The following is a 19366-nucleotide window of genomic DNA, read 5'->3' on the forward strand; positions in this document are numbered from 1 at the left end:
AGATTCTATTATTCATCACCTCAGACTGACAGAAGAAATTAGCTTTTCCTGCTAAACTCAGCATACAGGAAGACATGAAATGTCAAAGGGCTTGGATTTCCTCTACAAATGAAAAGCATTCAGTGGTGAAGTGCAATTCTATTCAGAGCCATGGATTAAGATACTCGGAGACCTCCATGTTAATTACTAGATTGTGATAATCTATGGTATCTTCATAAGATCTTTACAAATACAGTAGTGATAAACATTCAATGTCATTCAAGAACTGAAAAAAAAATAATGGGGAGGAACCAAATTATTTTTAATAGCATCAAATTGTGATTTTCCTGATGAAAGACATGATGCCAGTTATCTTCTTGCAGTGTTTTTACTGCAGTCCCATGATGATGAAATCTTTTATAGGAAGTTCAAGAACAATTATACCATTATTCCCTCTGGTTGGTTCTCTATTTTACAATATCCACTTCTTGATTATTCACGTAGTTTAGGAATGCTTTGATTTGACTGAAAAAAAATTCACTCTTCTCTCTGTGGAGTGTGAAATTACCATTAAGTGCTAAGAACAGCAGTTCTTCAACTGAAAGTGGATGAGGTTCTTGTGAAATCTTGTAAACAGAAAAAAGACAGAAGGTCAACCACAGGAGACAGGTGGGAAATGAATGTTCTGCTCCTCAGAACATTACTGCAGAGTTGGACTTTAGCTGCCAGGCTTTCATTTCCCATATACAGAATGGAGCTTCTGGATGAGAAACATCTTATCTTCTCCTTCCTGGAATATTAAGAGATATTTAAGCTAAGCAGCAGGAAGATGTCTCTTTTGAAAGAACAAGTACAGATGATGGTGGCAATGAATTAAAATATTAAAATTAATGCCTTCTCTGACCACTTGCTTTCCCCCCTGTGCTGCCAGAGTCTGCTGGAAGGGATTAATTTTATTTAATACCTGGGAGGTTCTTTGCCATCACAGCTAGTAGGGGTCCTGCTGTAAAAGAACGCAGCCCTTTTTATTTTATTTCTGGCAGCTCTCCCTATCTGCAACATTTAAATTATGGTCTAATTCCTGTTGTCCAGCAGGAGTGATGTCACCACCAGCAGCAAATTCCCACGAATTAAAGAGCCCCTGCTTTGACTTTGGGTTGCACAAAACTTTGTTTCATTGCATGCGAGATACATATGACCTAAAAGTTACTGGTAATCTCCTCTTGCCAACAAGTACACTATCTGGCCAGTATAAGACGATTAGCCCTTTCAAGATCAAAGCCCATCTTTAGACAGCACACAGATGCACATACACACTAGAACTCACATTGGCAATTTGCTCTTTTAGGAGAGTGATGATTCTCCGCTGACCCTTCACCACTTGAATGTTGAGGTAGATAACAGCTCTGCAAAATCATAAGGGATGGCAGATGAAATATCAGTCTGAGCAACAAATGCTCAGAAGAACAATGTATGCAGCACAGCTGCTGAATGGATTCCTAACAGGAGTGCTTCATGCTATATTTGTCATACAGTGGTGCCTCGCATAGCGATCGCTCAGTTTAGCGATGAAATCGCTTTGCGACGCATTTTTTGCGATCGCAAAAGCGATTGCTTTGCGATGTTCCCTATGGGGGAATTTCCCTTTGCGATGCTCAGTTCCCTGCTTCGGGAACCGAGCATCGCAGAGCGACGATTTTAAAACAGCTCATTGGCGGTTTAAAAATGGCCACCAGGTAAACAAAATGGCCGCCCGCAGTGTTTAGGTACAGATTCCTCGCTTAAGAGGCAGCGAAAATGGCCGCGCTATGGAGGATCTTCGCTGAACGGTGAGTTTTAAGCCCATAGGAATGCATTAATTGTGTTTTAATGCGTTTCTATGGGCTTTTTAATATTGCATAGCGACGTTTTCATTCTGCAGGGATTTTTGCAGAATGAATTAACGTCGCAATGCGAGGCACCACTGTACAGAGATCAGAGTGGACAGCAATCCCATGGCTGCAAGAATACAATGTTGTTTAGTGCTGCAAGTATGTATCTTGGTGGCTCAGCTGCTATGCTGTACAAGATGCATTTTCAATTAAGCAGGCTTACCTGGACATGGAGCAGCCCAGAATACTTGTGCCTGTATGATTACATTGCAACTACTTCATGTAGTGACAATTCTGTCTGGCTGCCCAATTGCGTCCCATACGCTGCTCTTTGCCTGGAAACCAGACAGACTTCAATCGAATCTAGAGCCTGGTTGATTACCTTCAAATACTGGCTGAGACTTCATAACGACCCTGATCCAAATAGTCTTATTTTTCAATTACTTCAAGATTCGTCCCCCTCCAACTGGCTTGCCATCATCGAGAAAAAAATTAGTGCTTTGGGTCTATGCTTGGACTCTTTCTATATGCTGTCTGCCTCTGAAACGTTTCAAATAATTAAACGAAGAGTCCTGGATATTGAGCAACAAAATCTTTATAATGCGGCTAACAAGACTTGTTCACCAGCGAAATTGTCTCTCCCTTGCAAATTTGGACATATAGCTTCATATCTTTCTGCACTAAGTAACCCCCAGCACCGGAGGGCGTTCTCATTGGCCCGGTTTAATGTGATGCCATCTGCAGTCCTGACGGGCAGATTTTTAAGGACCCCCCACGCAGATAGGCTTTGTTCATGCAAACAAAATTGTATCGATTCAATTTCCCATATCCTATTAGGGTGTCCCAAGTATACTGCCCCTCGTATCCAACTTTTAGAACCAATTTTAAAAAACAAATCAGGCCTCTCCGAAGCTGATAAAGTTTATTTTATGTTGAGTGACTCCTTACAGGATGTATCTGCGAGCGTAGCATCCTTTCTACACTATGTTACAATCCTGTGCAACAAAGACCAGCAAACTGCACTCCTCTTTTAATTTTCCTTTTATACGTTGTCTTGTCTATGCCAATAAAGGTCTGATTGATTGATTGATTGATTGACAATTCTGTCTTTTAGGAACAGCCTATGACAGGACTGTGAAGAGTTCAGGCTTATGGGATCTATTTTGTTCTTCACTAGAGCCCTGAATCCACCAGCCTGAGCCAGGCACATCATAGCACCTCAAAAAGACAGATACATACAAAGAGAATGGCAGAATGAGGAGTTCTCTGAGCATATACTCTGCCCAGGATATTGTGACAATCCCAGTCTATCTTCTGCCCGACTCAGGCTAGGGTACCATCCATATCACAGAACAGTAAATGTACCCTTTATTTACCTTTAACATTTCCTATATCACCAATTTTAAACATTTGTTTTAGCAAGTCACATTAGGAGCATCTTCTGAGTGACTCCAGCTTTATAAAGGAAGTGCCTCCCAACAGACACCATCGGCCATTTTTATTGAACAGAACAGTTCCCTGCCTCCTCTGGTGCTGAACCCGGGAGCTGCGCACACACAGCTTTTGTTGTTATTAAATGACCAATGCAGGTGAATTCTGTACCTTGTAGACACTGTGGTTTTTTTTCATACTACTGTGTATGTGCTGGGTTATGTGGAGCATGGTACCTGTGGCTGTCTACATATAAACTAATAATGGAGTATTTCCAACTTACAGCAGAATTCCAGCGATAAGAAACAGGAAGAAGGTATTTTGGATCAGGTGCTGGTGGATCCAGGTAAACCAGGTGATATTCGGGCTGGATTGCTCTAGTTCAAGTACCCACATTTTCCCAGAATCATAGATGGTATTACGTGTTCTAAAAGGCCCACATATTTCTGAGGGTCTCACACTGAAAGGACAAAGAACAGCCCAGCATCAAAGAACTAGTCAAAAAGAGGATATTTATATTTGACACATAAAGACTGAGTCCGAACATTTCAATGACAGCTGTGGAAGGAACCATAGCAAAGGCTGACAAATTTTGACATGTATCATGAAAACAAAAATACTTTGGCACCTTACAGATTACCAGATTCATTTCACTGTGAGTTCTCATGGATTACAATTAATTTCCTCAGACACAGGAGTGTAATATTTGTTGTTCCTATTATGTGTTGTCAAGTTGTTTCTGGTTGATGGCAACCCTATGAATCAGTGATCGAAATGCTCGAATCTTACAAACCCAAGACTGTAGCATCATTTATTGAATTAATTTACCTCATGTTCAGTCTTGCTCTTTTCCTGTTGCCATCAACATTTCCCAGCATTATTGTCTTTTCCAGTGAATCTTGGCTTCTCATGATGTGCCTCATTTTAGTTATTTTTTTGGTTATAGACCGAATTCAGGCTTGATCTGATCTAGAACAAACCTATCTGTCTTTCAGTATTTATTTCAGCAACATATAACAATCAAGTATCACTAAGTCAAGCCTGACTTATGGCGACCCTTTTCAGGGTTTTCCAGGTAGAGAATATTCAAAAGTGGCTTGCCATCCCCTTCGTCGGGGGGGCGGGGGCATCTTGGGACTATGCAGCTTGTCCAAGGCCACACAGGCTGCTCATCACAGGAGGCACAGTGGAGAATTGAGCTCCCAACCTCTGGCTCTGCAGCCAGATACCTAAACCACTGAACTATCCAGCCAGCTGAACGCCATACTTAGAACGAACTGATTTTCCCCCGAATCATTTTTTTTCCCACCATCAATCCTTCAGACCCTACATGCAGTAACCCAGAATACTGTAGTATGGATGAACTTGGTCTTGACTTCCAGTAACATTCTTACATAGAGATATTATTTTTAATTCCTTCATTGCTACCTTCTCTTCTGATTTCTTGGCTGCAGGATTGACAACTGAATTAAGAGAAAGGAAATATTTTAATTATTTTGATGCTTTCATTGTCAGCGACAAATTTATGGCATTCTTCTGCAGCGGTTTTTGGTTTCCATAATATTCAACTATAATCCTGCATTAGCACTTTCTTCTTTGACTTTCCTTGGTCATCATATCTCAAATCTTTGCTGATTTCAGCCAGAAATATTTAGCCACACACTGATATTTCATTTTAAGCTAAATATTTCACTCCATGTGCATGAGGAAGTGGGTTGTAATCCACAAAAACTCACAATAAAATAATGTTGCCAGTCTTTACGAGACCATGGTACTTTTGCTCTTATTCTTTTTAGTATCTTTTATTGTTAATGTTCATGCTGAAAGAGATGAATCTGCCTAATTCCCTGTAAACTGCTATAAATGTTGAGAGTTACAGCAGGAGTCAAGATTATGGTGCAGCTGCCTGTAAAGTTGGTTGATTGGTTATTTATTCATTTATTTGGCCAGGGTGGGGCTTGGTGCGACATACAGTACTCAGGAAGTTACCCACCCCTGGTTGAAGTATGATTGCCTGTGTATCCAGTGCACCTGAAAAAACCCAGTAGTTTAGTTATATGTATTTTCAAAGGCTTTTACAGCCGGGATCCAATGATTGTTGTAGGTTTTTCAGGCTGTTCTAGAGATTTTTCTTCCTAATGTTTTGCCAGTCTCTGTGGCCGGCATCTTCAGAGGACAGGAGTTAGAACTCTGACTGTCAGAGTTCTAACTCCTGTCTTCTAAAGATGCCGGCCACAGAAGATGCCGGCCACAGAGACTGGCGAAACGTTAGGAAGAAAAACCTCCAGAACACGGCCAAACAGCTTGAAAAATCTACAATAACCATCAGTTTAGTTACTGTATACTTTTCTCAATATGGAAAGACGTTTGCAGTCTGTAGTGTAAACAAGATGCAGAAAGTAAGGTTGAAGATGGATGCTTCAAGAGAAGAAAAACTGCTCCGTTTATCATCATCATCTAAGAACTGCAGAGCTGGAAGGGACCCGGTGGATCATCAAGTCCAGACCCTGTCAAGGAGGCACAGATGGTGGGAATCAAACTCCCAACCTAATACCCCAGTAGAGGCTGTGATGAGAGAATGGAGTCAGGCTCACCATATCAGAGAATTCTGGATCAGACGTTTTTTGCCTCCACACCAGAACAGAACATCAAACAGTTTAAACTGCACTAATAGAAGGTGGAAAATCAGCTTTTCAGACAGCAGGACAGATGACCCATATTGGTAATGTGGTGACTTTGACACTGACTCCAGGAGCGGAGAAGCTTTGGCCCACCAAATGTTTTGAACCTGAACTCCCACAATCCTTTACCACTGGACTTGTTAGGTAGGTTCTCCATCCCGGTGTAAAACAACAGGAGGAAGAAGCCCAAAATAAGATGAATGGGATGAACACTGCTGTATCAAGCACAATTATTGACAAAACTAGAATTACAGAAGCGTGCCAATGGAAGGATCCAGTGACTGCTAATTTGCTAGATCTGTAATATATACATTAAGAATGCAACTGCAGCAGTTTACATTTGGACAGAAAAACCTACTTACGCCCAGATTGTGTAGGAGAGAAATACAGAGGCACCCAGGAATGAAGGGAAGCACAGCAAGGTGATGAAGATGGTGCTCATGTGAGATGCACGCCAGGGTTTACTTGGAGACTGGCAATTTCTCATCAAGCTGGTCTGCATGGGAGGAATGCAGATGTTGAAACTAGCTTGCTTCTGAATGAAACTTTGCTGGAAATTGAGGAAAACTGGCCAGAGCAATGTCTTACTCCACTGCAGCGCCTATTTGGCAATATACCTCTAGAAAGTTACAGCAAAATAGTAACCTGGGGGTGATTTTGAGTGGGAAAACCATCCAAGGCCATTTTTCATTTTTAGTATGCATCTTTATCTGAAATGTGTTGTCCCTCTTGCCTGACTCGGCTTCTCATCAGTGATAAGAGTACAGACCATGCAATTTCCTGCTAGCCAAGGTTTTCTATCGAGACACTTTCCCCTTCTTCTTAGTATCTTCCAGACAAAACTGACAGTGTTCCTTGACCCCCAGCCCAACTTCTTGGTTCCATATCTCAAAAACCCTTTCAATAATAGTTCCCTTCGCCCACGTGTGCTGCCTCACTGCAATGGAAAATGCATTAAGAGTTGAAGACCGGCAGATAAATTACCTTCTTAATATAGAACAGAAGCAGCAACTTGAGGATTTGGACAACAGGAAGAAGTGGGGCAAAGAAGACCCCCAGCCTGGAAAAGAAGTGGGAGATATTGTTAGGCTACTTAGCTGACCCGCCCTCAGCCTCTGAACCATGTACATAATTCTGCCTCTGAACTGTCCAAACTCTGCAACCGCTTGCCACCTGGGAGAGACCAGATGAGAGGTAAAGGCAGACTGAACTGCCACGGTGGCTGGTGCCACTGTTATCCTTTCCTGTGAGGAATCCAGTATCTTTCACTGCTACAGCAGAAATTCACCCTATGCAGCTCTCTACTGGCATAGACAAGCAAAGATACATAAACACCACCTACTGACTGTATGTCCTAAATGGTGTTACCAAATACTTTTTCCTCTTCCCTCCATTCCTTATTCCATGAGTGTTGCTCTTGTTTAGTTGTTTAGTCGTGTCTGACTCTTTGTGACCCCATGGACCAGAGCACGGCAGGCCCTCCCGTCTTCCACTGCCTCCCAGAGTTGGGTCAAATTCATGTTGGTCGCTTCAATGACACTGTCCAACCATCTTATCCTCCATCGTCCCCTTCTCCTTTTGCCCTCACACTTTCCCAACATCAGGGTCTTTTCCAGGATGTCTTCTCTTCTCATGAGATGGCCAAAGTATTGGAGCCTCAGCTTCAGGATCTGTCCTTCCAGTGAGCACTCAGGGTTGATTTCCTTCAAAATGGATAGGTTTGTTCTCTTTGAAGTCCAGGGGACTCTCAAGAGTCTCCTCCAGCACCACAATTCAAAAGCATCAATTCTTAGGCGGTTAGCCTTCTTTATGGTCTAGCTCTCACTTCCATACATCACTACTGGAAAAACCATAGCTTTGACTATGCGGACCTTTGTCGGCAAGGTGATGTCTCTGTTTTTTAAGATGCTGTCTAGGTTTGTCATCGCTTTCCTCCCAAGAAGCAAGTGGCTTTTAATTTCATGGCTGCTGTCACCATCTGCAGTGATCATGGAGCCCAAGAAAGTAAAATCTGTTACTGCCTCCATATTTTCCCCTTCTATTTGCCAAGAGGTGAAGGGACCAGTGGCCATGATCTTAGTTTTTTTGCTGCTGAGTTTCAGACCATTTTTGCGCTGTCCTCTTTCGCCCTCATTAAGAGGTTCCTTAATTCCTCCTCACTTTCTGCCATCAGAGTGGTATCATCTGCATATCGGAGGTTGTTGATATTTCTTCCGGCAATCTTAATTCCGGCTTGGGATTTATCCAGTCCTGCCTTTCGCATGATGTATTCTGCATATAAGTTAAATAAGCCGGGGAACAATATACAGCCTTGTCGTACTCCTTTCCCAATTTTGAACCAATCAGTCGTTCCATATCCAGTTCTAACTGTTGCTTCTTGTCCTATGAATAGATTTCTCAGGAAATAGATAATTCCATGTGTGCCATGTACTAAATGTTAGATTTGAAGGCTGAGGATAGACTGCGATACATTGTGTGTTTTATAGACCACTCTGTGACACTTTTTGGCTAAAGGGTAGGGTATAAATGCATTTAGTAAATAAATTCCTATGAGTTCTTTTTCAGAGTTCAATCAAGATCCAGGTTCTAACAGAATCTGAAAGGCTTTGACAAACGCTGGAAGAAACGGATACCCCCAAATTGATTTGAAGTAGAGATTTGAGGGCTGCAGGGTGAAACCGGACACGAAGGCTCTACCTTAGGGTGGGCAACTTTGCAGGATCTGGGGGGCATAAAAGCCACAAAAGAGCTGTATGGGCCTGCATGTGCAGTCCTAGGAGTACACTTCACTCTCCTCATTGTTCTACCCCACCCTAGCATACAAATATTTGTGGTAGCAATCTGATGCACTTTTGAAAGGGAAAGAAAACTAAAACACAAAGTTGAAGAAGCATCTCCAGGTCACTGGCAGCTTCTTACTCATCAGCTCCTCTATTTCTGAGCTTCCATTTGGACTCTGCCCAAATGCTTTCAAGCCCCGTTCTTTATTCCATTAAGGAAAGGAGACCTGCTTTTTTAAAAAAATGGCAGCAAACCTATACTGGTCAGTGTTTGAACTTTGTATTCGATTCTGTATTTGCACTGCACCCTGTAAATGCTCAACTTTGTAAGTTATCCTCACCTGAGAAAATATTCTGGAAGGAGATGGACATGGGGCCAAATCTGGTCAAACCTCAGTGGACCCAGAAGTCCTTTGCAAAATCATGGCCTGCCCAGCCCATCATTCTGAGCACAGCAGCAGAACTCTCAGTATAAATAATCCCAATCTTTGGACGAAGCAAAACAAGGAAAAACCTTGTCAGATCCTGTACTGCAGGGCTTGTCTCCTCCAGCTGACAGGGCTTTGTAGGAAGACTGCCAAATGATACACCAGCAGTTCCTTCTTCCTGGAAAGCCTGGGGTTCATCGCTATATCACTGATGTTTGTGTGAGCATGAAGGATATATTACAATCTACTTTACTTGGGGATGCCCTTGGAGATAGCATGAGAATGTGAGTTGACAATGAACGCTGTGTCAGCTGCAACCTTCCTCCTTCCTTACAGGCATGGAGAATTGGAAGCATGTGCCACTGCTGCCAATGCATTTTTCAGCAACATTTCCAGATTCAATGAAAATGTACCTGAAAAGCCCTTCAGAGGAGGGGTTCTGGATACATCAGAAGAAGTGTCCCTTCATTTACGATGTAAGGAATCCATCACCTAAAGTCTTGGGGTGGAATGGGACCAGCTTTGTAAAGTCACTTACAAAGCTACGTATAGGCAAAATTCAGTAGGGCACTCAAGAAAATGTTAAGACATTCATGTTTAAACAGATTTTTCAGAGTGGCTAATTAGTGTTGTTCAGTTCTCCATTTTGAACAGGAACTGGGGGGTGATGAGATCTCTATGGCCCTCCAGATGTCACTGAGCTTCAATGCCCAAGGTCATGCATATCACCAGGAGGGCCATAAGTTTCCCATCCTTGTTTCAGGGGTCAGTGGTAGCACACATATGCTTCCCATTTTTTTTTAAAAAAGTCCCAGGATTAAGGATCTGACAACTCTAAAAGAGGCTGGAAAAGATCCCTGCTGGTCAGTGTTGGAGACAACACCAAATGACATAGACCAGCATGTGGGAGTATTACAGGGCCCACCAAACACCTGCAAGGAAACACAAGTAGAAGTATTTCAAATAAATGCACTCTAAAACTCCTCAACCTTCCTGGACAGCCATTCAGTGTTTTTACCTGCAAAGATACATGAGCAAACCTACTACAGGAAGAATGGCAAGAGGGAAAGGCAGTCCTGAAGGATGAGAAGGAGAATCTCTCACCAGGTCAGGGTCTGTCCATAAATCAGTTCCAGCACATTTCTAGCAATGTCAAACTCAGGTCTCCGTTTGCTCTGCAGCTTCTTCTCCAAAATCACCCTGAGTGGTGCAGAGAGAGAGAGAGAGAGAAATGGAGACTGAGTTAGGAAGTTGGACTGTCACCAAATTTTAACTGCGCTGCTAAAACTAATCAATTTATAAGCACTCAGTGAAATAGAAATGAGAACAGAGATGTTTTCCCCCAGTGCCCTTTCTTTCCCATAACTTTCCGTTCTATATTTTCAGGGAAAGTCGTTTTATTCTTACATGGGTTATTGGCCAAACAGCAAGAGATAGATGCCGATCACACCTTGAAGGTTTCTGCCACATGATTTGATCCACTAAGCTTGCCCTGGTCCAGAGCTGCACAGGGATGAGCTAGTGGGGGTGGTAAGGACAGGAACATTCTAATCCATTCCTAACCCATGGTTATGCCTGAACAACTCCCGCAGATATCAGCATAACTAACTCTGTTGGAATTACATTTTAGTATTGCAGTGCAAGGATGCAATCTGCATTCCCACTAAAATCCATGGCAAACCTCCCACCCATCTGCAACGCACCTCAAGATCCTCCATAAAAACTTGCAAAAGACTAAATGCTTCATTCTTTCCATCTATCGATATGCATTAAAGGGGTGCAGAAACATCTACCTTGTTTTTAACTATCTCTCAAGTTATTCAAGGGAAGTGTATTAAAAGGGGGGTGTTTGCACTGGACAATGAACACAGCTGTTAGCAGGTAGGCGGAGAGAGAGGGGTTGCTTAAATATTACCTCCACATCAGCTCTCCAAAGAAGGTATCCAGCAGGGTGAAAATGAAATCCATCACCACCAAGCGGTACAGCTCCTGCCCTACGAACGTCTCCCAGCACTGTGGAAAGATCAGCAGCACCATGTGTGTGTCAGAGAGAAAGAACAAAGAGCCATTTTTCTCCCCTAGCCCCCAAAGACTTCCCCAGCGTCCTTGACTGCAGGACAAACAGTCATAAAGCTGCGTATAATGATTTAAGAGTGTTGTATTGGGACTGAAGGGACTAGGGTTCAAGTCCCCCTGCTGAGTTATAAATGTCACCTATTGAGAGGCTCCTGATGATGTATAGGACTCATCGCTCTTTCTTTCAGCCTGACCTACCTCACAGGCTTGCTGTGAGAATAAAATAGGGAGAAGAACAATGACTTCACTGAGGGAAGGGCAGAATAAAAACTTAATAGTTTCTTAAAGCCACCCAGAGTGGTCAATTGACGAGATGGGCGGGATATATATAAGTAAGTAAGTAAGTAAATAAATAAATAATTATGTAGTTACTGTTCAGCCTCTTTGCCTCCTTTGTGTATCCTCTATGACAACCAGCCACTCCTCTTTGTGTGCCGGTCCCCATTTCTTTGAACCTTCGCTGCTGCGGTTGCCAACTCTTTGTAACCTGCAATCATTAGCCACTACTTTGGGGTATGGCCCACATTTTGAATTTAGCCAGCAATCCCTGCTGTTTCTCATGAATGGAAACCACGGGCAAAGGGCTCTTTCCAGCTCTCTTCTCTGGGGCGAACAGCAACTGACTCCGCTGAGATCTCCCTTTATACCCCTAAACAGATCCTTCTTCATTTGCTTGGGGCTTCCTGGCTTACACGCAGGAGTGATGACCTAGTGAGATGTAAAAGGGCAGAACTCCACCAGAGTCTCTACTATGACCTATGAGAGAAAAGTGGGTTAAAGAGCCCTTTCCTGGGATGTTAGTTCACATAGAAAGTGGTGGAAGAGCTTAGTAAGGAGATGGAGGTATTATGGCGGAGAAGACTTGGCCTTTTGGGGCCATGTTACACTCCTGGACCATCAGCCACCTGCTCCTGTTTTATAACCAAAGTGTGTTCTTAGGTGCTACGCTAGATGTTGTCTCTGAACCTCCTCCTCCTCCTCTTCAGGCTCAGCAGATACAAGCATGCAGTGAGACAGAGAGAGAGAGACAGAGAGAGAGAGAGAGAGAGAGAGAGACTACACATTTCCTTGTGGAGAAAGTGCTGAGCCTCCTATCTGAGACCGGGATAAAGAGCGTGTGGTCCTTCACACAATGCTGAAATGCAGCTTCTCAAATCCCTCCCCACCAGCGATGCTGACTAGGGCTAATGGGAGATGAAGTCCTGCAAGATATCCCAAATTCCCCACTCTGATTCTAGAGATCCCCATGAGTCGTATTTTTCTATGCGTCTTGTGGTGAAAAATGCTGTTGCTCTTAAAACCCTGAGCATGAAGATCTGAGCTCAATCCATCTCTGCTGTGTGGGAGGAGCATTACTGATCAGAGCAGCCTTTCTACCCAGCGGACAGAGGATGTTCAGCCTCTCAGCTTCGAAGGAGGAAAGGTGCCATTTGCTCCTGAGTGAATGAGGGAACACCGACCAGCCCTTGCTGCAGCTTAAAGGCCCAGCAACTTTCTTCCTGTCCCACAGATACATTAGCACTGTCTCATTTAAACACTTCTGCTTTAATGACATGATTTGAGATCCACCTCTTTTACAAAAGCAAAGCTAAGGAGGTCATCTTGAGCAACAGGAAAGGTTGTTTACACTCCCAAAGGCCCTCTTCTCTTTTCCCAGCTGGCAGTTATGATGACCAGTCACAGGGGAAGCTATGTAGTAACTCAAGAGTCACCCACGCTAGACAGACAAGGGAGAAAAGCTCTTTTGTTCCACTTTTTCTATGCTGGCCTGATGGTTCAATGGGATGAAGTCACAAAGGACCTGTCATTGCTGGAGCTTCACCAGGCAGCACCAGCATCCGTCTTCACATGGTCACACTGACCTGAATTTTTGAAGAAGTCACTTTCCGACTCAACCAGTGGTAACACAACAGGCCTAAAATAACCATCTTCAGAATTAGGTTCCTAGAGAGAAAAGAAGAAAAGAATCACATGTGAGGGAATTGACTTCCAAGTCAGGGGAACCAGCAACCCTGACCAGCTTTCTTTCATTGCTAGCTGTAGGACAATCCTTCTTGCACAGCTAACGAGATGTAAATGTCTCTCTGCGTCACAAACTGGGGAACCTATAGAGAACCAATTTGCAAATCATCTTATTTCAGTAGTTCCCAACCTTTGGCAACCAGGGTGTTCTTGGACTGCAACTCCCAGAAGCCTTCATCACTAGTTGTGTCAGTTTTATATATTAATATTTATAATTGTTGCTAAATGTTATTCTATTCCATCATTTATATCAGAGGTCGTCAACCCCCAGCCCGCGGCCCCGTGGCCTGAGCCAGACCGGGCTGCAGACAGAGACCTCCCCTCCGCACGCACTCCCCTTCCCACAACTGCTTTGCGCATGTGTGCGTGTGCCAGCACCAGCGTGAGCGCTCCCCCACCCCTTCAGCCATGCGCTCGAGCGAAGGGGTGGACAGGTGTGCAGGCGTTCCTGCCCTTGCACAAAGGAGTAAGGGAGGGCTTACAATGGCACTGGCGGGCATGCACATGCTCCCCCACCGCTTTGTGCATGTGCCTGAGAGCCCACGCAAGTGCGGGTGCCCTGCCTTCCTCACAGCCAGTCCGCTGTCCTAAAACCATTTGTGGACCTCTGATTTAAATGGAGTATTTTATGTTATACTGTATGTATTGCTCTGGGTCTCTTTGGAGAAAAGAAAGGCACATCAATGAAAAGAATGGAAGGATGGAAGGAGTTTTACAAGAAGTAGCTGTGTAAGTCTGTACTGGTATGTTAGGCAAAAACAAAACAAAATGAAAATAAAAAACAAACAAAAAATGCTGTGGTCTCTCAATGAGGAAGTTCTATATTTTAATGTGAACTTTTGTGGACATCTCTGAAGAAATGAACTTGATTCACAAAAGCTTACATTAAAAGATAACAGTCTTTAAGGTGTCGTATTTTTTCTTCCTTATTTTTGCATTTTTCTTTTATTTTGGACTGAAATGCAATAGTATCTATCTACTGCTCCACAACGCCTTCTTCCCAGCGTAGTTGCACTTTCTGTGCCACACTCTTTTTGGATTATACAGGCCAAGGTTTGGGAGGACTAAGGAATAATGGATGGCCCTGTTTTACCACAGAGCGGACGGACGGCTTTTTGGTCTTTTTTAACTTTGGAAAATATGAAGGTGTTAACAATGTAGCGGCAGGATGCAACTTTAAGGAAGCCTATCAAAAAGAAGCCAGCAGGCACAACAAACCACAATAATCATTGCAATTAAGAACAACATTTAAGTCTGTCTTCTGCTCCAAAGGAAAGCTCTCGCTCTCTCTCATTCTAAAGTAGGGAAAGGTGATACATGAATGGTTAGATAGCAAGCTTTGAAATTTTCCTATGAACTCTGAACCAGATCCAAATGTTGCTTTCTCATCTCTTCAACTGCTTTGGAATAACATGGAGGAGAATAACGAGGGCTCAAATGTGGAATTCTCTTCCTATTTGTTAGATTTCCCTATGAAGGAAGATGGGTACTTGTTACCCTTGAAATGCTTTAAATGCTTCAGGAATTAGCCCAGCCGTAAATTGTTCGCTGTGCCACTGAAGGCAAGGTTTTCTGCCTTCTGCATCTCTTTGCTATTTCTATTCCAGACACAATGGGGCTGGCAAATGAGCTCAAAAACCAGTCATTGCCCCCTCACAGACAGACAGTCAGTCAGTCAGTCAGTCAGTCAGTCAGTCAGACAGACAGACAGACAGACAGACAGTTCTTTCCACTATAGTTGGCCATATTTATTTAAAATATTTATACATATGGTTATTTGAACTGCTTCAGAAATTATATATACACAAAACCTACAACGGGCAGAAGCAGCAGCCTGCTCTTTATCTCCCCCCCCCTTCATGGCACCTGCCCAGACCTTGGGTTACCTGGAGATGGCAACATACACCTCCAAGACTGGAGAGTCTTGCTTCTCCCAAGAAGCCAGAAGGTTGTACATGTAGGGCATGAGCAAGTTAATCAGAGATACCAGGAGAGGCAAAGCCAAGAGCAGGGCTCCCTTCCCAGCAGGGCTGCTGGTCCTCTCCTGGTGCACCTGGGAAAGAGAAGGGGGAAAAAAATCATCCGTTCTTTATCTTTAAAAGGAATCCAGCCTAGTAATTCTCAACAACTATCGACATATGCTAATTTGCAACATATGCTAATTTGCCTATATTTAACTCAAATAGAAAACTGAACAGATTTAAGCACAGGACACCATAATGCACACAGCCACTTCACCGCCATGACATAAGCAACCACAGACTTTGCAGCAGTCACAGTAGAAAACCACAGGCTGTGTGGTAAAGTACATGAAACAGGACTGGGGTGAGTGAGGAGTTAAGTCTTTGTAGAAGGGAACGAGTTGCGTGCCAGAACGAGTTCCAACAGATACAGGCCTTTTCCTCGGGGGAAACCTGGGGAAAATGCCATCCTGTACGTAAACATGAATCATAAAGAAACCCTTGCAAAATAACTCTTACAGAAATAATAGGTATTCCTATGACCCGTGCAGCCAGAACTTTGAAATTTTAATTTTTGGATCATTCACTCTCAGAATCTCCCAACCCTTGAGAGATTCTCAGAGCTGTAATCCAAAAATGTAACTTCTGCAAGTCAGGCCCAGGCCTTGGTCTGCTATTCTATGAGCCCAAGAGAGGCATCCAGCAAGCCACGAACCAAAACCACTGCCGAGCATGAAACAGGCTCCGTGTTGAACTTGCAGCCTACTCACCTGATGGATATACTCAGAGAAGTAGTACACCCCAACGACACAGAGCAGGACGGTGCCCAGGACCAGAGTCCAGGCCATCACTAGCACGGCCAGCCTCTGCAGTCTCTTACACAAGCTCAGTGGGTGTGACCTGGACCACCGCTCAGCCAGACACTCCTGAGAATGCAAAAACAATGACAATGAAACCTTGGGTTGGTCCATGAGGAGGTGGCCAGCATCACAGCTTCCTAAGAAGCAGAGACAGAGAACTGCCACCAAGCTGCCTCTTGGGAGGCAAGCAAGATGACAAATGGGAAAGGTGGTGGCCCAAACTCTGCTGAGAGGAATGACTGGAGAGACTTCAGATCTTGAGGGGGGGGGGAAAGGAGCACGCTGGCACGGACAAAAGCTGAAGCAATGCCAGCACTGTGAGGGCAGAGAATGCTGCTGAATGTGCTGACAATTGTCTTGTAATTTCTGATTTCTGTTTTCAGCTGCAGTGAAGCAGAAGGAGAGACAGACATTTGATTTTCCAGAGTCACAAATATTCTGGCTCTTTTAGAAGACGAGTTTCACATCTGGTTTACTTGTTCCCTTTTCTAGAGCCTGAATTGGGCACTTGCCTTCAGCTGAGTGCAGATGTTTTCACTCTGGAGTCGGACAGAGCGCTTCTGAATCACTTTGTAGTCCCAGGAACAGAAGACTTTAATGGCCAGCTCGCCTGATGCGCTGCCCACACGGTAGCTCTCCCCGAAAGAGCGGGACATGCTGCGAGGTGAGGGGGAAAAGTGTCAGTGAGCTGACATGTACACAAATCTTGATGGCTTCTGACAGAAACAGTTTTTATTGAACAGTCCTTCAAGCAAGATCCTTCATGGTAACTGTGTAGTTATTCCCACTTTTACTGTTACCACCAGATTAATGACTGCCTGGTAAAAAGTCTTGACAGTGACTGTGTGAAGCAAGCCTACTGCAGCCCCTAACACACTTTCTACATTTCAGTGTACAAACTTGGAGGAGAACAGGTAAACCCTAAAGAAAACAAAAAATAATTAAAAAAAATCTCACTGGAATTCTCCGAGGTAGGGACAGAATGAATGAAGAAGAAGAACACATACAGAGGCTGCCCTTACCGTCCACTCTGCCCCCACTTGACCACCATTCCAACATCAGCTAATGCATCAATCTTGAAGCACCAGAAGGTTATTTTTACAGCCACTGGGACAATGCCATAACCTGGCAAGTTGATGTCACCCAGGTGAGAGCAAAAAAAATGGAGGTGGGAGTGAGAATAGAGCAGGTAGCAGATGCTGAGGAGGGAGGCATTCGGCAAGCGAACTAGGAAGAGGGGGGAATAGCAGAGGGGAGCACCCAGCAACCCAAATGGAGAACAGAAGTGACGCTGATAAGACAGAAGTCAGCAGAGGTTTAATTCAGAAGGCATGAGCATTCTCCAGGAACAAAACTCTTGTTTTTTTTTAACTTTCAGCCTAAAGGGAAAACATGGTCCGAATTACAACTTACTTTGCATAGTAGGAAAATATTTGGGGATCCGTCATTATTCATTTCACGGAGATGTCAAAACTCTAATGGGGGCAAAGTTTTCTTCCCAAATATAAGAAAAGGTGATGACCCTTATGAAAAACTGAGGACTGGTCCTATTTTAGCTGAAAAGAAGTGAAGAATATGCCTGATTTCCCAGGCAAAGTGAGCAGAAGGTGCATCTCACCTGTAAACCAGTAGAATGCACATCACAAAGAAGGAGACTCCAGTGACGAACAGATAAGCCAATGGCATACTGTATGGCATTTGGATGTGCCTGTGCTGCCTGCAAATTGTGACGTTAGAGCTGGAACCACAGGGGTCATTCAGTGTGAAATTACTGTAGAAGCCATAATACATCAATGTGTGACTGAAGTAGCCCTGTAGAGAGAAAGGAGAAGTTGGCACCAGCTCCCTCCGTGCATTATCTCATGCTGAGAGAGAGAGGCACAGAGACCGAGACCGAGAGAGAGACTGGAGTGTGTCTGACACTCAGGCAGCCTAATTGCTAGAGATCACCTGCTTGTGTGAATCATTTTTCACAGCTAACATACACACAACTTTCCTAACTCTTCAGACCATCACAAATACAATTCTTCCTGATAGCATCGGTTTGCACCCTGATTGTACAGTACAGGAATCTCAGGTGATTATTATGCATGTGTGAATTATCCCAATGTTGCTACACCCTAAAAGCTGTTTTATACTTTGCTGTGGATTAACCATCAGTCGTTGCACAGATGCCAGTCCTTCTCAAGCTTTGTTTATATGAGTGTGGGAGATACAAACACAGGAGCTATGTGGAGTGGGAGGAATACCGCTTACCCCTGAAACCACAAAATATTATACATTCCGGTGTCACTAAACTACATATTGTGTATTAGCAGTAATGGGGGGGGGGGGTGAGATCCTGGAATTTCCTTTCAAAGTGATGAACATAAGGGAGCATATGTTTAGTTTATAAGGCCAACCTGCACCTCTGGGAGGTTTCCAAGAGCACCATTTGCTTAGAAACAAGGCACAGGCTCCTTATGTTCCTTGTTTTACAGGGAAACTCTGTGGGTTTTTTCCTGCCACCATGGTGGAAAACTCATAAGCGGTGGGAACAATGCAGAAGATGGCAGGTAAAACTAGGGAAATATGCCTTGCCCACCTCTGACTGCCATCTTCCTTGCGTATTCTCACAGCTGACAACCATTGTCTGCATTTTTAAGAAATGTCTCATGGGCTAAGCAAAGAGCTGTGTTGCACAAGCCATTCTTGAATCCACGGTGGGAGCAGAAATTGGGGGGTGGGGGAGGAATCCACGTGGTATTCAATTCAGACCACAACCCCTTTGTTTTATGCCCTGTAGAGCAACTTAGAGGAATGCCACATATTAGACAAAACCAAAATTAAGTAATTTAAATAATTTTCTAAAAATGCTGCGACTCCTTAAGAGTCTTAACTATTAACACTTCAGTGTGAGCTTTTGTGGCTCAAGTCCAAATCCTCAGGCTTATAGGAATGCTGGTTTATTGGGGGAAGACTCACCGCTCCAGTGAAGGGGTCGAGCCCTGTGAAGGCTTCGCTGTTGGGTGTGTCAGGAGGGTAAGCTGCCTGCATGGCAACCACGAAGACCAACAGGATCAAGAACAAGAAGAGGTTGAACATAACCAAAGTCTTGAGAAAGAGGAAATAGGAGAGGATGCTGGATCCAAAGCGGCCGCTAATCTGCTTGAGGGAATAATGCCAAGGCTGGAGAATGTGAAAGAGGGACAGCAGGCTGTACCCGAGATTCCGGAACCCCTGCAAGGGAAATAGGATATGAGGAGAGGGTGGATGGAAGGGATGAGCTCCCAATTTA

The 19366-nt window shown here is 43.9% G+C and overlaps 1 protein-coding gene across 1 annotated transcript in view; it reads right to left on the reverse strand.

The window, feature by feature from the left end:
- Nucleotides 1–277: 277 nt before the first annotated feature.
- TMC6 (transmembrane channel like 6) overlaps nt 278–19366 on the reverse strand; it is a 34616-nt gene continuing 15527 nt past the window's right edge. The window contains exons 8-20 of the mRNA XM_078384258.1: nt 19054–19308; nt 17708–17901; nt 16602–16746; nt 16000–16155; nt 15155–15321; nt 13109–13190; nt 11086–11183; nt 10275–10370; nt 6947–7022; nt 6325–6458; nt 3565–3741; nt 1307–1385; nt 278–769 (exon numbers count right to left, since the gene is read on the reverse strand). Of these exons, the coding sequence (XP_078240384.1) occupies nt 713–769; nt 1307–1385; nt 3565–3741; nt 6325–6458; nt 6947–7022; nt 10275–10370; nt 11086–11183; nt 13109–13190; nt 15155–15321; nt 16000–16155; nt 16602–16746; nt 17708–17901; nt 19054–19308 (1716 nt within the window). The 3' untranslated portion in view covers nt 278–712. The remainder of the gene's footprint in view (nt 770–1306; nt 1386–3564; nt 3742–6324; nt 6459–6946; nt 7023–10274; nt 10371–11085; nt 11184–13108; nt 13191–15154; nt 15322–15999; nt 16156–16601; nt 16747–17707; nt 17902–19053; nt 19309–19366) is intronic.

This window comes from Pogona vitticeps, chromosome 2, assembly GCF_051106095.1.
Source record: "Pogona vitticeps strain Pit_001003342236 chromosome 2, PviZW2.1, whole genome shotgun sequence".
NCBI classification, from domain to species: Eukaryota; Metazoa; Chordata; class Lepidosauria; order Squamata; family Agamidae; genus Pogona; species Pogona vitticeps.